This window comes from Momordica charantia, assembly GCF_013281855.1.
Source record: "Momordica charantia cultivar OHB3-1 chromosome 2 unlocalized genomic scaffold, Mcharantia_2.0 BLBB01000002.1, whole genome shotgun sequence".
Classification (NCBI taxonomy): domain Eukaryota; kingdom Viridiplantae; phylum Streptophyta; class Magnoliopsida; order Cucurbitales; family Cucurbitaceae; genus Momordica; species Momordica charantia.
In genome coordinates this window covers 1166583-1184481 of record NW_028275160.1, presented here as the reverse complement: position 1 = coordinate 1184481, position 17899 = coordinate 1166583, and the positions used below count along the sequence as shown (strand labels likewise).

General features: G+C 33.5%; 1 protein-coding gene across 4 annotated transcripts; it reads right to left on the bottom strand.

The window, feature by feature from the left end:
• Positions 1-345: 345 nt before the first annotated feature.
• On the bottom strand, positions 346-11096 carry LOC111020606 (uncharacterized). 4 transcript variants are annotated; one of them, XM_022297310.2, is made up of 11 exons: positions 8331-11093; positions 7924-8163; positions 6931-7060; positions 6265-6417; positions 5837-6081; positions 5579-5648; positions 4517-4723; positions 3779-4014; positions 1954-2032; positions 1738-1875; positions 346-1453 (listed from the first exon to the last, which is right to left on the bottom strand). In XM_022297310.2, exons 1-11 carry the CDS (start codon positions 10670-10672, stop codon positions 1253-1255), a joined length of 4041 nt encoding a protein of 1346 aa, XP_022153002.1. In that variant the 5' UTR covers positions 10673-11093; the 3' UTR covers positions 346-1252. The 4 variants fall into 4 exon arrangements, 1 of the variants encoding a protein (XP_022153002.1); XR_015789326.1 differs by having other exon boundaries at positions 1314-1453; positions 1738-1850; positions 8331-11096; XR_002602708.2 differs by lacking the exon at positions 346-1453 and having other exon boundaries at positions 1806-1875; positions 1954-2068; positions 8331-11096.
• Positions 11097-17899: the final 6803 nt, after the last annotated feature.

Sequence of the window (17899 nt, the reverse complement as noted above, 5' to 3'; positions counted from 1 at the left end):
CTAATTTTGATAATCAATCCCTCATTCTTACTTGAAATTCTTTAATCGAGTTCACGATAAATATCTTATTCAACAGCTCGCCTAAACCAAGTTTCTAAACATTTCTAGATCAAACGCCATTAACCGAAATAATTGCGATAAAATCTCAAAAGAAGGTTCATTTTTTAGGTCCATCCTGAGAACAAAAACATTTCAAGGAAGAAAGCAAAAAGAACAAACTTGCTATAGAAACAAACTAAGACAAGACTAAGAACCTTAAACAAGAAGCTAATATCCAACATCTGTTTCAAAAGTCACAATGATCGTTCTTAAGTATGTTCTCAATCTTATTTAATCAAACAGACAAACGCAACAATTTCTAAATTGGTATTCATAAAAAAGTTCATTCCGAAAAATCATTTACAAAATGAACCACTCATCTCAAAGGCGTTCACAGTCAATCTATAATATATGTTCTACTTTTCTTGTTTTCTTTTTCATAATACATCACTCTTTAAGAAACTCAGAATATAATCAGACCACACAGTCATCAGCATGGGGATTACTTCGTCACTCACAGATCGAATTCGACATCAAGTGTAAAAAGAAGAGGGTACATCAAACGCGCTAAAAACGTTATGCAGAACTGGTAATTACCACATTGTTGAAACGCTAAACTGTAAGAGTGTGGTTAGCATATCCTGTCAGAGACTAAGCAGCTATTAGATGTTGTGATTCACTTGTTTACTCATCTCTTCTGTCTGTCTGTACATTGCACTATGAACAAACTACACACTTCCTCTCTCACCCACAATGAGATCCCCATAAAACATGGGGGCAAAAAAGCAAAACCTTGAAAACCTGCATCCTTCTTTTTGTTTTGTTCTAAAATGTATGTTTTGTTTTTACCTTCTTCTTTTCCTTTTTCACTCTATAATCAAAGATGAATCTATCATCTTTAAAATCACCAAACCTCACTCTTAATCTTATGAACAAGCTACTAAATGCAAATGGAACAACTGGAACACCTTCATTTTATGTCTCTATGGCATCGTCAAGGTTGTTTGTGTTAAGGATTAGACTTTCACCTCTTTTTCAAGATTTTGCCATCAGAAATCTGTCCATGAACCAATTGTCAACTCTTGGCCCTCTCACTGGGAGGGGTTAAACTGCAGCTGGGTTTCTTGATAGAATGATCGATTATTGGCGAGTGCTGGTGTAAAGCCTCATTTGAAGGCCTGAATTCTGTCCTGACATGTTTTTCATAGAGTTCTCATGAGTACCTGGTTGATCGAGTAAAATCTGATCCTCGAGAACCATAAGATCTCCATAGATCTCGCCACTGAGGCCTAACACTGTTTCTTTCAAATTGATGACCCTGATGAACATCTGTATGTGGTGATCTAGGGGTGCTGCTTCCATTGCGTTTCTTCTGGGCAGTCCTCATCTCTTCTTCCGCATCATATCGTGACCGCTGACAAAAAAAAATAAAGGATCATTACAACCTATAATCATTTGGTAAAATGTATTAAGCTATACGCTAATGCCATGCCACCATTATGGTAGTTATATATATTATTAGTAATTAGCTAAGGAGTTTGTTAATACGAGTTAGTTACCAACAAAGATAAGAATGAAGGTAGACTAATATTGTGGGAGTTTAGGCGGTTCAAGTACCTCAAATTACTTAAAAGTTATCTTTACGTATTTTCTTCAGATTCCTAAATTATGGTTAAGAATTAAAGAAAACTCAGTTACCTTAATAGGATCTGAGAGTACTGCATATGCCTCTCCAATCATTTTAAAAAGTTTATCAGCATCCTTGTGGACTCCTCCCGCTATATTCTTCCACAGCACATCATCTCCATTGTCTGCTCTTGCCAAAAATTGACCAGCCTAAACAGGTAAGAAACTTTTATTGAGACAGTACACAAAAAAAGCGTAAGCATATCAACAAAGTAAACAAAACTAAACCTTGTCTGGATGGTATCTGAGAGCAGCTTTCCTGTACGCCCTCTTAATTTCAGCTGAAGATGCAGATGGATCAACTCCCCTGCCATCATAATAAATTACTAGCGATTCTCATAACCTGAAATTCAAGGACCTCTCTTAAAATTTGTATCCTACTACTACATCTTTAGATGTCATTCACTCCATATTTTCAGTACCAAAAAACTGCATGTCAAAAACTTTATTATGTCAGTAAAACTAATATTTTCTGGGGGGTAAAGAAGTGTAAATCCACAATAAATGAAGAAATCAATGTCCTTGTTTGATAACTATTTCGGTTTTGGTTTTCTATTTTTATAAATTAAGCCTAGAAACACTTCTTATACGTTGTGTTTCTTTGGTTTGTTATCTACTTTTTTTTTTTAACATTTCAAAATCTAAGCCAAACTTTGAAAACTAAAACAAGTATTTTTAGAAACTTATAACTATTTTTAGAATTTGGCTAAAGATTCACCTAAGGGAGGTGATAAACAGGTCAAAGAAATTGTGATAAATCAAGTGTAATTTTTTAAAACAGAAATAAAAAAATGATTACCAAACATGACCTAAATAAACCATAAAAAAAACCCCAAAAATGAGAATTCGCTACACTACTTGAACTAACAAGGAAGTAGGATGACCTTAGTGCACTAAATCATCCAAGAGCTAGCTTGGCACATTCTCTACCTAACACATCAATTATTCCCCTAAAAGAAAACTCAATTACAAGGAAGGGAAAGGGCAAACAATCTCATTCAAAGGACTAGACCCCCATAACCTGAATGGACATCTTTGAAGCAAAATTTTTTGTTGAGAAATGGGCAGAGGATAAAACTCATACTTCAAATTAGTGCATGTCCAATTAAAAACACTCAATAAAATTATCAAAATTAACAAAACCCAATTACGCTGGGAGGACAGCGGTTTTTAGAACAGTACAACAAAACTAATTTTGGTTCAGGTTGGTCAATTTTTGTTAGCCTGAGGGGTCTATCAGGTTGGTTTGTCTCTTTTTCATACTGGTAAAGTTGTTCAACATTGGTTAAAAAAAAAAAGTCGGTTCAACATTGGTTTGTGCAAACTAAACCAACCGACCTGGTTTTGCCCCTACTTTCATCACAGATACTCCAATGTCATTATTTTGTCATCACTTTAAGGAGTCTGTTGTCCTTGATAAAATTTACGAGATGAACAAAAAAATTTATGATGAATTATCCAAAACCTCCCACAAACAACAGTTAAGGTTCTTCTAATGTTTTGAGCTGGACCATTGTCCTGAACAAATGTAGTCGGTCGTCAATGGTGAACTACACAAAGCAGACAACTAAATTAATGAATGTTCTTGCACTGGTTCTATCTTCCATGATGGTCCACAGTGTGGGATCTTCTTAGACCCTTCATCCCATTTCATAAGCAATGTGCCATCGCATGTAACGCATAGGGGATTACTAGCCCCCGCAGACATACATCTGGGATGAAGAATAATACTAAGATTGATAGAATGAGATCAAGGCAGGATCCCGGGGGGAGTAAATGAAGCATCATATTCATCATAACATCAATTTGACAATTCAAATATATCTTTGTTGCATTTTAGTATTTTTTGTATATTAACAATGAGTGATAAAATTATAATAGTTGCATTGATGGAAAAACCTATTTATTCTAATGCTATAAAGTTGAAAAAAAGTTATCTAATCAATTGTTCAACATATTAGGAAACTAGACCACTATTTCACTACCAAATGCAACACCTCAGAGAAAGCCAGCTATTATTTAACAGATTTGTTGTATGACAGGTGATACTTACAGAATGAGGTACATATCCAGTGGAATTTCTTTTCTTGATTCTTCTTCAACTTCCGCAAGCCGGAGACGAGCTTGTCTCAAGTCATTTGTGCTGGTACTTGATCGATCAGAAGTGGCATACTGATAGGAGGTCATATCTAATCCCTTAGGAAAAAGTGATACAAGCTTTTGGAGTTCACTAGCTGCTTGACCATAGTCTCTGATCATTTCATACAAAGCAGCTCTTCTAGAAATTGCCTGCGAATATAAAAGCTCAATAAGAAAATAAATGTAATTAAAACTGCTATTTCTTGAGTTGCGTTCACCTAGACTGTAACGAAGATTTAGATGTTTTCTTTCTTGGAAAATTATTTTGAAAAGTATATTTCTAAATACTTCTAAAATAATATGATACGTCCTTTAATGGTAAGATTAAAAACCATTGATATCTGTTCTCGTGTTTATATATTTTCAAAGGGTAATTCTTAGAAAAACATAATAATAATATGATAATCAGATAATTTACCAAAATCCATACAACATTTCTCTTGAAAGAAAGACAGACTAGAGCTTTATACTCACTCATTGAAGTACAAATAAGAATAAGTGTGCGAGTGTTTCAAAACCTTGTACAGAAGAGGCAGAATCCAACACTGTCCATCCTAAGTAATATTGGAAAACTAAATTCAACCATTTAAATACCAAGTGGAATTTTATCTGAATCAAATGCCTAATAATAATAACAAAAGAAAAAGTTTACCTTGAAGTATTCTTCATCAAGGGCTATGGCAAAACTACAATCTGAAATAGCATCAATAACTTGGCCCTGCGCTTTGTATGCCGCGGCCCGATTGCAGAAACAAACAGCTGTAAAAGGACGTGACTCCACATTGCATGCCAAAGCAGCTGTATAGTGCTCAACGGCTTCTGAATACCTCCCTGCCTGAAATGCTTCATTTCCAGCAGCCTGCACTCATTTAAAGAAAAAAAAACCCTGAAACATTGATATTAAGATGATAAATGGTAAATACAATAACAAAAACAAAAGTATGGGGAAAAGGCATTCTCCAACTAAAATGAAATTGAAGAATTAAACAACTACCCAATGCAAATACAACAGTAAAAGACACGGGCATTTCCAAGTCAACTGCATAGCTTTTGTGAGCACTAAACTGGCGGATTAATCACGGAAAATAAACAATGATATTTATGGATCCTTAATAACCCCAGAAAGGGCTTAAGTTATTATGGTTTGCATAAAGTTTCAGACCAAAACACTGCCTTTTGAAGTTAATTTAATATACATCATAATCCCTATTCCTTTAAATATATCCATCTGTTTGCTGGTGTCTTCTGGTGTCTGTGTTAGAGAAATATTAATTATAGAAAAACAAGGAGATTTTCTCAACTACAAACTTGACATTTGATAACATGATATTTCTAGATCCTTGATCTTTCGTTGTTTTGAGATTAAAGAAAAATATAAAAAGCAGTGAGATCAAATCAATTTAACATTTCTTTAAAAAGGGTTATTTTAAATGAGATTTAGAGACATAGTGTATACAATGAGCCAACATGCATTGACATAGAATATGACATTATTTTATGGAGAAAATTTTGTGCAACCAACCAAGTTCAAGTTTGAACAGAAGATTTCCCTTCTGAAAATTTGAAGGATTCCACATTGAGACGAACAGCATGCAAAAATGATAAATGAATATGATCAAATTCTAGATGATAGAATAGAGAAGCCTCAAAGGCAGAGACAGAGATTTGATGCACATATAGAAAGAAAATGACTTGTAGATCATGCCGAGCATACCTTAAGACGTAGGAGCTCCCTCATGGTCATGGCTAGCGGTATTGATGTCTCCATGAACTTTCTTCCATTCCTGGAACTTAAAATTGTCAAACTCACAAGTCCCACCAATTCCACCTTCTGCAACTGCAAATGACATTCTTTTTCCTCCCTAGTTTATCTTCATTGCAATTTATTTGTTTATTTGTTTCCCGGCTTATAATAACTTAATAAGAGATTTGGAGTTCTAATTTAGTAATATTAGGAAGTAGAACGAATTACCCAATTACTGTAGACACTTTCTCCTCTTGCATTTCTAAAGAAGCCAGACCCTTCTCAAGTTTTCCTAGAAGGAAGTAGGACTTGAGAATCAAGCGGCATCGCCAAACCCTGAAGTACAACTTCTTTGAGATTTCAGAAGCACCCAGATTAGAGGCCCGGCCGACAATATCTTCTGAAGGAGAATTCTTTTCAGCAGAGTCTAGTGTCTGCTCACAAAACTGAATCACCTCCTCATATCTTCGAAGCTGCAGATATATTTTTTAGAATAAAAAGGGTGACCAAAAAGAGAAACCATCAGGTCATTCTGGATGAAGTTCAGGGGCTGCTCAGATGAAATCCAGTTTACTTGCAGTAAAATTTCATAGAATCTACAAAAAGAATATAATGGGAAAAAGAGAAAACAACATCAATAGAGAAGTGCAACAAACCATGAAAAGGGCCTCTGCTTTCATTTCAACTAATTTTTCGGAGCATGAGCTTATTACCAAAGCCTCAGAAATTAATTCCAAAGCACTCTGCATATCACTGGACGTGCTTGTGAGCTGAAGTTCAGCTAAATGTTTCATGCATTCAGATACTTTCTGCAAGCCAGTAGAAAAAGTAAGGCTGGACATATAAAAATCAGAAGTTACACCTATTATAAGAGAGAGATCAACTGAACCTAAAGCCTATCCTAAATTTTGGAAAGACCACGCATAGCTTGACAAGCTTGGTCACTATCATAAGAGACAAAAAGGTTGTGGAAAATGTGGAGTTTCAATAATGGCCTGGTTACCACATTAGCACACAGTTCCCAATGATAATTAGAAAATTAGAGGCAGAATGTATTGATTTTTTTTTTCAAGTAATATACCAGTACTCTAATGTTCTAACTTCTAAATGGTTGAAGGAAAAGGTAACGAGTAAGCCCACCAAACCGATATTCGCTAGCGAAAGAGATATTGGCATAAAAGTATAATATATGATAATTTAAGGATAGAAAGAATAAAAATATTAATTACTTTTATTATCATTGCATAAACTAAACTTCCAATACGTCAAAAAAAAACAAAAAAAGTAAAAAGTAGTCACATGCTAGAAAGAAAATCTGTTACCTGAGCATTTTGCAAACCATCAGAGGCTTCCACTGTAATTTTCCGGTCTACACAGATTTCATTTCCAGGCTGCAGGCATCTCTTGAAATATTGTACCGCATTTTCAACTTCCCCAAGGCCAAGGTAACAGCTAGTTTATAAGATAGTACTTCAGTAAGTTAGGAACATAATTTGCAAGATCTGCTACAACACATAGTTCACCCATAATAAGTCTAAAAACATTTCTATACACAAACAATATTCACGATAGAAATTATGTACGACAACCAAACACAAACAGTATCTGATATCGTAAAAGGTTATAGCATATAAGGAAAAAATCACTAGCAAATCATTCATGATACGACCAGGACACACTATGGTCGGAGTAATCAATACTGATTCTTATGTAAGGCTTACATGTTTTCTGTTGGTCCTGTAGTTTGTTTTCTATCAGAGAGTGGTTCTAGCTTCCTATGTTCGGCCTTGAGGTCAAAAGGCAAGCCATAAACTCATGCCTTTTGACGTCACGAGTTAACTTAAAGAAACTATCTATGTAACAGGGTCTGACAAGAGAAGTTGAGGTTTGGTATGCATAAGTTAACCCAAATCCCCACAATTTTCCCTAGGAAAAACAACCATTTTCGAACCAACTGCTATCAAATTGTTGGTTCGTATAAATATTTTGGTGAAATAATCACTAAACAGAGTCAAATAAATTTTGTTGCATCAACACACTTAAGAAAATAAGTGATGGTTACAATTACCATATCGACGCATATGGTAGCTCCAAAAATGTATGTAAAAATTTACAGCTAAATGGACACACGGGAACATAAAGTTAGACAGTAAAATGCTTAAGCAACTAACTATTGGGAACACAAATATAGTTCAATTCAATATAGCAAGTCAAAAAAGGTATATTAAAGAGTTACACACAAGTGTATATGTGCGTATCAAACTCAGAATTAGACAGTTTGTGGTAGATATAATAAAGGAACAGCAGGGCCTTACTTTGCAGCTCTAAGGTACACTTTATAAAAGCTGGGATCTACAGCAGCAGCCATTATACAGTCACTGATCGCATCTCTCAATCTTCCAAGAGACATTCTTGTTGCTGCACGATTGCTATAGCAAAGCATCAAAGCCCTGAGACAGCTTCTAGACGACTCATCTCTTGAAATACAATTCACCCCTCGAGTGTAATGGTCTTCAGCCTTGGACAAATCACCACTTGCATATGCCTGGTTGCCCCTGTAACATGTTATGTAAACAAAAGAAAAAAAAAATCTTGAAGCTGGCAATATCGAGGTAAAAGATAATCACCTAACTGGAATGAAAAATTCCAAGCACAACACCTTAAGATGGTATCTTGACACAAAGAAAGTATAAAGGCGAGAAGAAAGTAGAAAAAAACCAACCTCAATCTCCACTTTTCACAAGCCTCCTGGGCAGCAACCGTTGCTGCTACAGTAGAAATAGACTCTTGCTTCATCTCCTGGCCTTTGTTCACCCAAGAGTCAACTCCATATTTGTACTGAGCAGTAGATGGATCTTCTTTCTGACTCCTTTGAGGTGTTATTGGTGATGAATTCCCAGAAAATGTACGAAATTGTGCAGAAGAGGATGACAATGGAACTTCAATAGAAATTGTTGGGGAAATATGAGAATCTTGACCAACTTTTCCCCAATTTTTCTTTTTGAATTGGCGTTTGGATGCAAATAATTGACCTTGAGCAGCCGTAGAGGCAGCAAATATAAAGTTAGACCTTGACGCATCCTCTGAGTTTGAAGCAAAACTAAATTGCTTCCTGCCATCACTATCCTGCATCTCAAATTTCGAACTTGAACTGGCTTCTGTTTCTTCTGAAATACCTGCTAGATCACTATTTATATCCAATTCATCATTTGCAGATTTGTAGCTTTCAGTGTCTGCCACTTCAACAGATTCTACAGGACCTTCAGCACTATGGTTTGTAGTAGAATGGTAAAGAGAACCTTCTTCGCCTTCCACGTCAGTTGCACTGTGACCAGGTTCATTTATATTTAAGCTATCTGTAGCATTAAGCAGATCTTCATCTATTACATCAGTTAAGACCTCCGGCAGTGATTCATCAAATGCAACAGAACTATTGTCAAGACTGAGTGATTCATTGGATGTCACAGAATTTTCACGAGAAATTGGATCACCAGCCAGTGTTTCCTGATATGGTGAAACATCCATTGGTGAACACGATTCTGACGCCTTCTGACTCTCCAAAGGATCCCTTTCCCTTGAAACATAGTCCTGAGTCTCCTGACCAACACACAACTGAACCACGGTCGGTTTATATCTTCCACTCCTAATATTTGGTCCAAATTCTCTAACTGGATCCTTCCGTGCAGAGAATTGAAAATTTTCACTGGCCCCAGCAGAGAAAATGTTTGTTTTTACATCTGGTGTTCTAAATCCTACAAAAGATGATCCAGTACTTTCTTGTTTAGTCATATAGCGAACGTTTTCTGTTTCTTTGTTTCTATTTGTACCCGTTACTTGAAAGGTACTACCAGCAGCATTAAATTGCATATCACTAGAAAAAATTGAAGAAGATGGCATAGCCACGCCATTTTTATCATTACCATCTTTTTGTGCATATGAAGGAACCTGACTACCTCTCATATCCTTACACTCGCGCAACTTCAGAGATTTAATGTCTGTAGCCAATGGTTGATCAAGATTCCTATCAAAATCACTTAAATTTTGCATTTCTATCTTCTCTGCAAATACTCCAGATGAGGGTGTCCTTTTATCTATTTTCAACTCCTCTATCTTTCTTGACAACAAAGTTTCCTTTTGCTCAACAAAATTACCACCAGTCCTTTGGGTGCTTTCAAAGACACATTTTTCTTCTTTCTGGGTGTTGACATTCGTTGAATTCAATGTGTCCTTAATGTTCAAATGCTTAATCTTCTCGGGCAGTGAATCTTCTGATCTTCCAACAGGAAAGCTTGTAACACCTTTACCCTTATCCAATACGAACATATTCACACCATCACCTTTAAATGTAGAACTGCCAATATCATGATTCCCACTATCTTCAATGTTCATATGCTGCAATTTGTTGGGGAGTTCTGATGCTAGAGAATTACTAACATTGCCACTCCAGAAACCGAACTTGGTCTGTTCATTTGATCTCAACCTCGAATTATCATTTCTAGTTCTGTTAATTCGTGCAGCACTACCTTGCCCACTACCTTCCCCTTCTTCAATGTTCAATTTTCTCATATCTCCAGGAAGCTTTGATTCAATGGTTTCAACTGCCATGGCTCCTTTATCTGATACCTCGGTTCTACTCGAACTCATACCTACATTAAAGCTGAATTTCCTGTCTCTGGCAGTCGCAAACTCATCCCCGCCTCCGATATCCAATTTCTTCATTTCGTCCACAATTCCTCTCTCCGGGTTCAAATTCGAGGTGCTCCTGTTTCCTCCAAACACAAATGGCTGATTCCCAATCTCACCCGACCCAGATTTACCGGAGATGGAGTCCTGAGCCCAGGGTGAGGCCTGAAATGAATTCCCGGTGAACGGCCGAAACGTTTCCGAAACACCCGCAGACCTCAAATCCTGGGAACTCGTTTGCCTTCTCACCTTCGCCATTCTCGGCTTCGTCAGACCCGACTTCGATCGGGGAACCGGTTGGGTAACGGAACTAAGTCTTGAATACCTACCGTAAGGATTCGAGGACTCAGAAGTATTATCGCGGAAACTCGATGAATTCATGTTGTATGGGGCAAGGTTTTGCGCAACTCAAATAAATTGGAGAATCATAAATCGGGAGTTGGAACTGGGTCTGGATGTCCTCCGGATTCACAGGTTTATAGATTGAGCCCGCCCATCAATGGCATCCCGATTGAAACCCAATGCAGAATCAACGATCATGGCAGATTCGACCCGAGTATGGGATTGAAACGGAAAGTGGCACCAGTATTTGAGGTCCTGGTTATTTCCTTGGGTCGGAAGGCAAAAACAAAAGGAAGAGAGAGAGATTTCTTGTGGGTTTTCAACAGTTTATCACATGGATGACTCTGAAAAATAAACTAATTGTCTTCCTTGGCTCTGTTTTTGATCTTCCAGAGGCGCTTTCAATATCATGTTTTGTGTTGCAGCTTCAATCCTCCCATTTGGGTTTCCTTCTTTTTCTTTTTTCTTTCAAATTTTCTTTTATTCCATTTTCATTTTCATTTTCATTTTCATATTATTGGATTTGGGAAGTTGGGTCCATCTCCTTCCTTGCCCTTATCACAATGATCAAATCAAATTTTTTAAAAAATAAAATTATTTTAAACACTTGCACAACACTCCCTCTGATATTATTCCATGATTACATTCAATTTTCATTGATTACATTTAATAAATCTTCTGAACAAGTATAAAATAAAGGTAAATGATTTAAATATGCTCACTTTAACATAGAATTAGACCATATATTATAATTAAAATTAGTCACGCTTGGGTCACATTATAATTTATTGCACATATTTCATTTTAAAGAGAACTATTGTACGGATATGTGATTGTTGAACTCTATACCACAATACAATTTTAGTTTAATCCTTAAATCGTGTAGTCACTTAGTTGTTAATTAATCGAGAATCAAGAATTGTCTCTCAACTCTAAGGTCTCCCAATTTAAGATTTTATGGGTAGTTTTGTTTTTAACATGATATTAAGAATTATACTATTAGGTCGAATTTTAAGAGTATATTGTATTGTAAATTATTGAAGGGGTGAAAAGTATATGTATATATACATGGCTATGTATAATAAGAGAACCCATATTCACAAGATTTTATATGTTTGAAAAGGATAACCATATGAATTATTAATGGTATTGAAAAGCACAATTTTGTTCTTATTGTGGTGTGGGGGCCAAAGTTAACATTAGAAAACAAAACACCATTTGGTATAAATATTAAGAGCTTGTGAATATTTTTATCCCAAAAAAAAAAAAAAGTTCTTACCAAAAAACACCGACTACAAAACAGAGATCTTTTTGAATTGTTAGTCGGTAGAATATGCAATGAAAAGAAACAAGACAAAGAGATGGACTGATAATCATACTCAGTGAAGATAATTAATTAAATAAAAATAAAACATGAGATAGTTAGAATGGCAGGAAGTGTAAACAAAATTTCACGGTGGTTAGAAAAGTAATTGATCAGTTTCATTTTTAAAAAAATAATGAGCGGTTAAACATTTAATAATATTAAAATAATAAATTGGTGGAGTAAATATTTTAATTATAAAAAATGGTTTAAGGTTCTCGAATATTTTAAAAAATGGTTTTATTTTTGGTAATATTTTTTAAAACCCCCAGAATTTGAAATATATATTCATATATAAACAGCACTGCGAATTTTGCTTTTTAAAAAGTCCAAATTAATCCCAAAATCTGGAGATGTCCAAATTTGGACAGGTCGGAGTTTGAATTAGAAAGCTGCCTAAAATGAGAGAATGTAAGGATTAAGGAAGCAAAGAGACAGAAATAATTAATTTTAAATATTTTTCTTTTGTTTTTTTAATAGAAGACAGAAATAATTAGTTTGGGATAATAATTAATTATTACAATCCAAGTCCTACCCCTAAGATTCCCCCGTTTGTTTGGCCAATCTTTCATTGTATTCCTTCCTCAACCTCTTGTATTCCTCACACAATCCCTTCAATACTTTAATTTCTTCCTCTCCGACTCTCTCCTTCTCCTTCTCCCTCTTCTCCAAATTAGCTTTCGTCCCCTCGATCTCTTTTTTCAGTTCGTTGATTCTCTCCGTCTTCTCCTCAAGTTCTTTTTGTAAGATTGTCAATTCCGACGTCATTGCAGTTGCATGCTCGAACTGATCTACACAAATAAAACTCGAAGCAATAGTGAACTACTGGATTGATGTATTTTCACAATTATTTTCTTAAATGTTTATTTTTTTATTTATCGATAAGAGTATGGCTCGAAAAATAAAACCAGAGAAATACCTGATATAGTGTTGGAAGTATTTGGATCCATTGCTTTAGTAGCTTGAGCATGAAAAAATGGTGAAAGTGATGGGTCAAAATTCTCTCTCATTTATAGCTAATTTTTTTAATAAGAAATTACCTAGCATTGCTTGAGTAGATAAATAGCAAAAATTACATATTAAAATTAGTAAAATGAAAACTGACTCCAAACAAAATTTGTGGGATATCTATGTTAGATTTATAATGAATAATTGTATCCATATCCAGGTTAACAAAATTAAATGATCTTCAATGTAAGGATAGGATTTTATCCTCAGAAAACAAAATAAAATAAGGATAGGATTTTAGCCGTCTTTTGAAATTTGCATTTTTTATTTAAAATATATTATTTTTGGGCTGGGCGCCCCAAAATGTTTTCGGATCACAGGCCCATAAACAATAATGGGCCGACATAATTCAAAAGTAGACTGGATATTAATCGAATCATAGGACGTCGATAAGAATATTCCTAGCCAGTTAAGATACATGTATCTGATCATGTGATTGAGAGTCTGAATTTTCACCCATACATTTTATATTAAAAAAGAATCTAATAAAAATATTCTAATAATAATAAAATCTCAAATATATGAACTTAATTTAATCGATTAAGACATACAGATATTCAAATTCTTAAAAAAAGAAAAATCACACAAAACAACCTATAAAACTAAAATCTTAAAATTAAGTTGGTTTATTATAATCTTTTAGTTTCTCCAAACTACTTTCAACAAAATAGATAAACTCTCGTAAAAAATGATTACATAGCTATATTCTATATTATTAGGTACATTTCAGAAACTTGAGTTCGTGTAAACTCATGAAATCAATTAGTAAATTTATAGCTTTCACTTATCAAATAGAAACGTGTAGTCTTATCTTACCACTTTACGCTACATAGAAACCTAATCAGAACTCAAATGCATTCGAAAATCGAGGGGTTTTGATTTGAAGTTGGAAGTAAATATCACATCGACGTAATTACAATGAGACCCGTAACAATATAGCAAGCGAAGAACAACAATTTTACCTTTTTCACCTTCTCTCTTGTAAGTCTCTCTATGGCGTTGTTGAATGTTGAGTTTGAATGTGAAGAGAGGGTGAGAATTAGCTTGTTAAATATGTAGTGAGAGAGAGAGAGAGAGAGAGAGAGAGAGAGAGAGAGTTTGTTGATGGGAAAGAAAATGAAGGGCCACGATTTTGGTACAAAGATATGTTGGGGCAATGGAAATGTATGTGTGCGTCAGATTTTGTCTTGTAGGGTATGAAATGTAGTACTGAATCGCACCCCCTGCAAACTGCATCACTATGTTTTTACTCTCTGGATTTGTTATATTTTTGGGCATGTAAGGCATCTCCAAATTTATCATCACTCCCCACTTTTCTTCTTCTTAATCCATAAATTGATATTTGTATTTTTCTAGGAACTTTACAAAATGTGCCAATTTAAAACATACAATAATATTTATTATTATTATTATTTTGCTACAATTATACGTGGGAGTGTGAGTATCTGACCTCAATACTTTTTTGTCAAGGATATATATCTTTATTTTGGTTGAATTATATTCAAGTTGGTTATTCCACTAGTTCTAAAAAAAAGTTGATTAAATGTATTTTCATCCACTGATATATCTATATGTTGATTAGATGTAGAGTCAATGATGCATTTGTGTGGGAACATATAACATTGCAGATGATGAGATGTAGAGTCAATGATGTAGTTGCGTCTGAAAATATAACATTGCAGATAACAGGAATGAACTGTTAGCTACGTGATAATTGACATATTTACATTTTTTTATTACACAGTTATTTATCAGTGTCTAGCGAACTGTGCTTAGGTTGATTACACAATTATTATTATTATAGTTATTCAGTTTATTGCCAAAGCGAGCATAAGTGGTAATTGACATATATCTTCATTATAATTTATATTATCGATAGACGTCTATCGTAATGAGTCGGTACACTTTTTTTTTTTTCAATCCATAACATTATTTCTCAATTAATTATATTTGTGTTGCCACATACAAGTGCTCCACATAATATTCTAAAGAAATTGTAGTCAATCAAAATTTTTATTTTATTATTATTATTTTAGTTTAACCATTGCAAGGGTTGAAGGTGTGAACATCAACCTCTTGAGATGGTATTATACTTTTTGCTTTTTATAATCGGGAGTAATATGTGTTTTACCATGGTATATATATATATATATATATATATTTCTCCCCAAAGGGGTAACTATAATTTTATAATATTTTACACACGATATGCCATATTTGCATTTGCGTGTAACGTTCCAAAAAAAACACATTATTGGAATACAAGTGAAGCAGAAAAGCCCATGGGCCCATGAAAATTCCACAAAACAGTGCAAGAGAGATTCCTTATATTATTCTTCCCTAAATAAAATAAAATAAATACCCAGTCACATCGGGAACATCGTCCAGAGTTCCAAACAAATCAAAAATCCAAAACTTAGGGAAAAAAAAGGTTGTTAAAATAAAATAAATTTAGTTCTTTTTTAATAATTTATACATTTATGATATTCTAGCATATGATTATTTAACCTGAAGTTTAGTTTTTTTTAATTATCATATTATAATTTAATGGTGGTCATTGACACCATCAATAAAATATTAATACGATTTATTAAAAAATAATATTAATTTGATATGTCTACCAATCTATCAAATTGTGTTAATATTAGCATAGTTGATTTTTTAGTATATTGATAATGGTAAGGTATCTTAATTAGTTGAAGTAGGCTCAGGTTGATACTTGTCCATCACATTGCGTTAACTCGTAATCTCTCTATTTTTTAATAAGAGATCGTTTGAATTTCATATTTATATTTGTGATGTTAAATGATGATCTAATATCGTATTTATATTTGTGATGTGATATGATGATATACATTATCTGAATGCTAATTTGGTTCATTTTAATCTCCAACTCTTCTAAAATGTTTATTTTGATTTATATATTTTCAGTTTTTGTTTATTTTAATTTATATATTTTTAAAACCTCCATCCTGATCTTCTACTTTTGGTAAAAGATTGTTTTAATCTCTATTTGTAAATTTTATATACAATAAAAATACGAATTTATAATTAAAAGAAAAATGGAAATGGCATTATGTATTTTGTACGAAGGGTGGAAAAGACATGGCGTGAGTGGCAGAATCAAGGGTGCCATTTTTTAATAATATTTTAATGCCGTTTTGGAGCAAACATATTTGGATTCGTTTTAAAGTTGGTGTTCGATTAGTTGTTATGTAGTATAAAGTTTATTGTCGTTTCGATGTTTGATTAACGTAATGATAAAATCACTAAACCGAACATAGTTCAAGTGGTTAAGACACATATCTCTTACTAAAAGGTTCATTCAATTTAATGAAATTGAAAATTTAAGGTCAAAATTGACACATATTATGAAGTTCAAAGATTGATTAAAATATATATTTTCCAATTATGCTTATATAAATTTGCCGCTCTTTGAAATTCTAAGATCCACAATTGCAAATAACTATTGGATGCAATTTAAAATTTGCATGACCATTAAAAATGATCATTAGATACAAATTCGAAAGACATTTTAATAATTTATCTCTCACCTATCAAACGGTATGAAAATATCAACCAAAATGAGATGATTCATATATTCAATAAATTATCTTTCTTAAAGAGCTTTGAATTTTACCTCTGGTATCTAAGCCATATTGAAATTTTACAAATATTTTGACAATCAAATATGGTTAATTTATATAAAAGAAAAGGTTGAGATTTGTTTAACACGCATGTAATTAACTGGTTCGTAAACATTTTTTTAGTACAATATGTATGAGAGAAGAAATTCGAACTCTCAGCTTTATATAGCGTGGATACAACTCAATTATGCTTCGATTTGCTGGTCCATATATATTCCGTTTGAACATTTGGGTAACTAAATTAAAAGCATTCTTGTCCTTTTTCTGTTCTAAAACTTCAGCACATGCATGTGCATGGGGTTGTGGGCAGCGATGATACCAACCAACCCAAAAACCCAGAACACACTCATATTTTTTAATCTTAATATTTTAAAATAGAAATTTGAAACTTAAATTACGGATTGTTCTCATGCTTTAGATACCATTTCAATTCGCTATAATTCAAAAATTTTCAATATGATCTATATGATTAATTTGGTAATATCTATCCATATAAGCATAGTTCAAGGGGTAAAATATATCGATCTATCTCTGGCGACTAGTTCAAATAAACACTCATACGTATGTTAAAAAAAAGGGTAATATCTTACAAATTTGGAAATTTGTAGACTAAATTAAAATAAATATCCTTGAGTTTTTCCTAAGTTTAAAAAACATCTCTATCATTTTAAAAATTTCAATATTGCTCCAAACTTTTTATAAACATTTCAAAAATAGAATTTGAGCAAACATCCGTTAATATTTTGAATGAAAAATATCGACGTGACAAAATTTGTAACGACATGGTGATTAATGTGAAAACTTGTTTGGATTAAATATGAAAGAAAGTGAAATTTAGAGAATGATCAATTTTAAAAGGGAGATTAGAGCAAAATTTTGTAGACAAGAACCAAAACTCTTAACTAAGAAGGAAAAATTCTTTCAGAGCAAATTGAGAGGTTAACTTTCATGTCATTCAAAGATTTTAAGTTCAAAATATTAATATACGTTTGTTAAAGATATTTTTAAAACATTTATAAATGGTCAACTACGATATTTTGAAAACATGAGTATTTTTTACTTAAAGTTTATAGGTAATTTTTTTTAATTTAACCAAATTATTATCTTAAAAAAAATTGATTCTCCGATCGAGGATCGTGAGTTAAAAAAAAAAAAGTAACTTTTTGAAATACCCCAAACGTGTGGGAAATCCACGGACCGACGATGCGCGTGTGACAATATAGGAATTGTGAATTTTTGGGAAGAAAA

What these genes read in the sequence shown, in the direction of transcription:
- LOC111020606 (XM_022297310.2), bottom strand. Translation starts at nt 10,672, where the DNA reads ATGAATTCATCGAGTTTCCGCGATAATACTTCTGAGTCCTCGAATCCT. An exon ending in AAAGTGTCTACAGTAATTGG is followed by an intron (nt 5,649 to 5,836) that starts GTAATTCGTTCT and finishes TTTAAGTTCCAG; the next exon opens with GAATGGAAGAAAGTTCATGG. An exon ending in TACTCTCAGATCCTATTAAG is followed by an intron (nt 1,454 to 1,737) that starts GTAACTGAGTTT and finishes TTTTTTTGTCAG; the next exon opens with CGGTCACGATATGATGCGGA.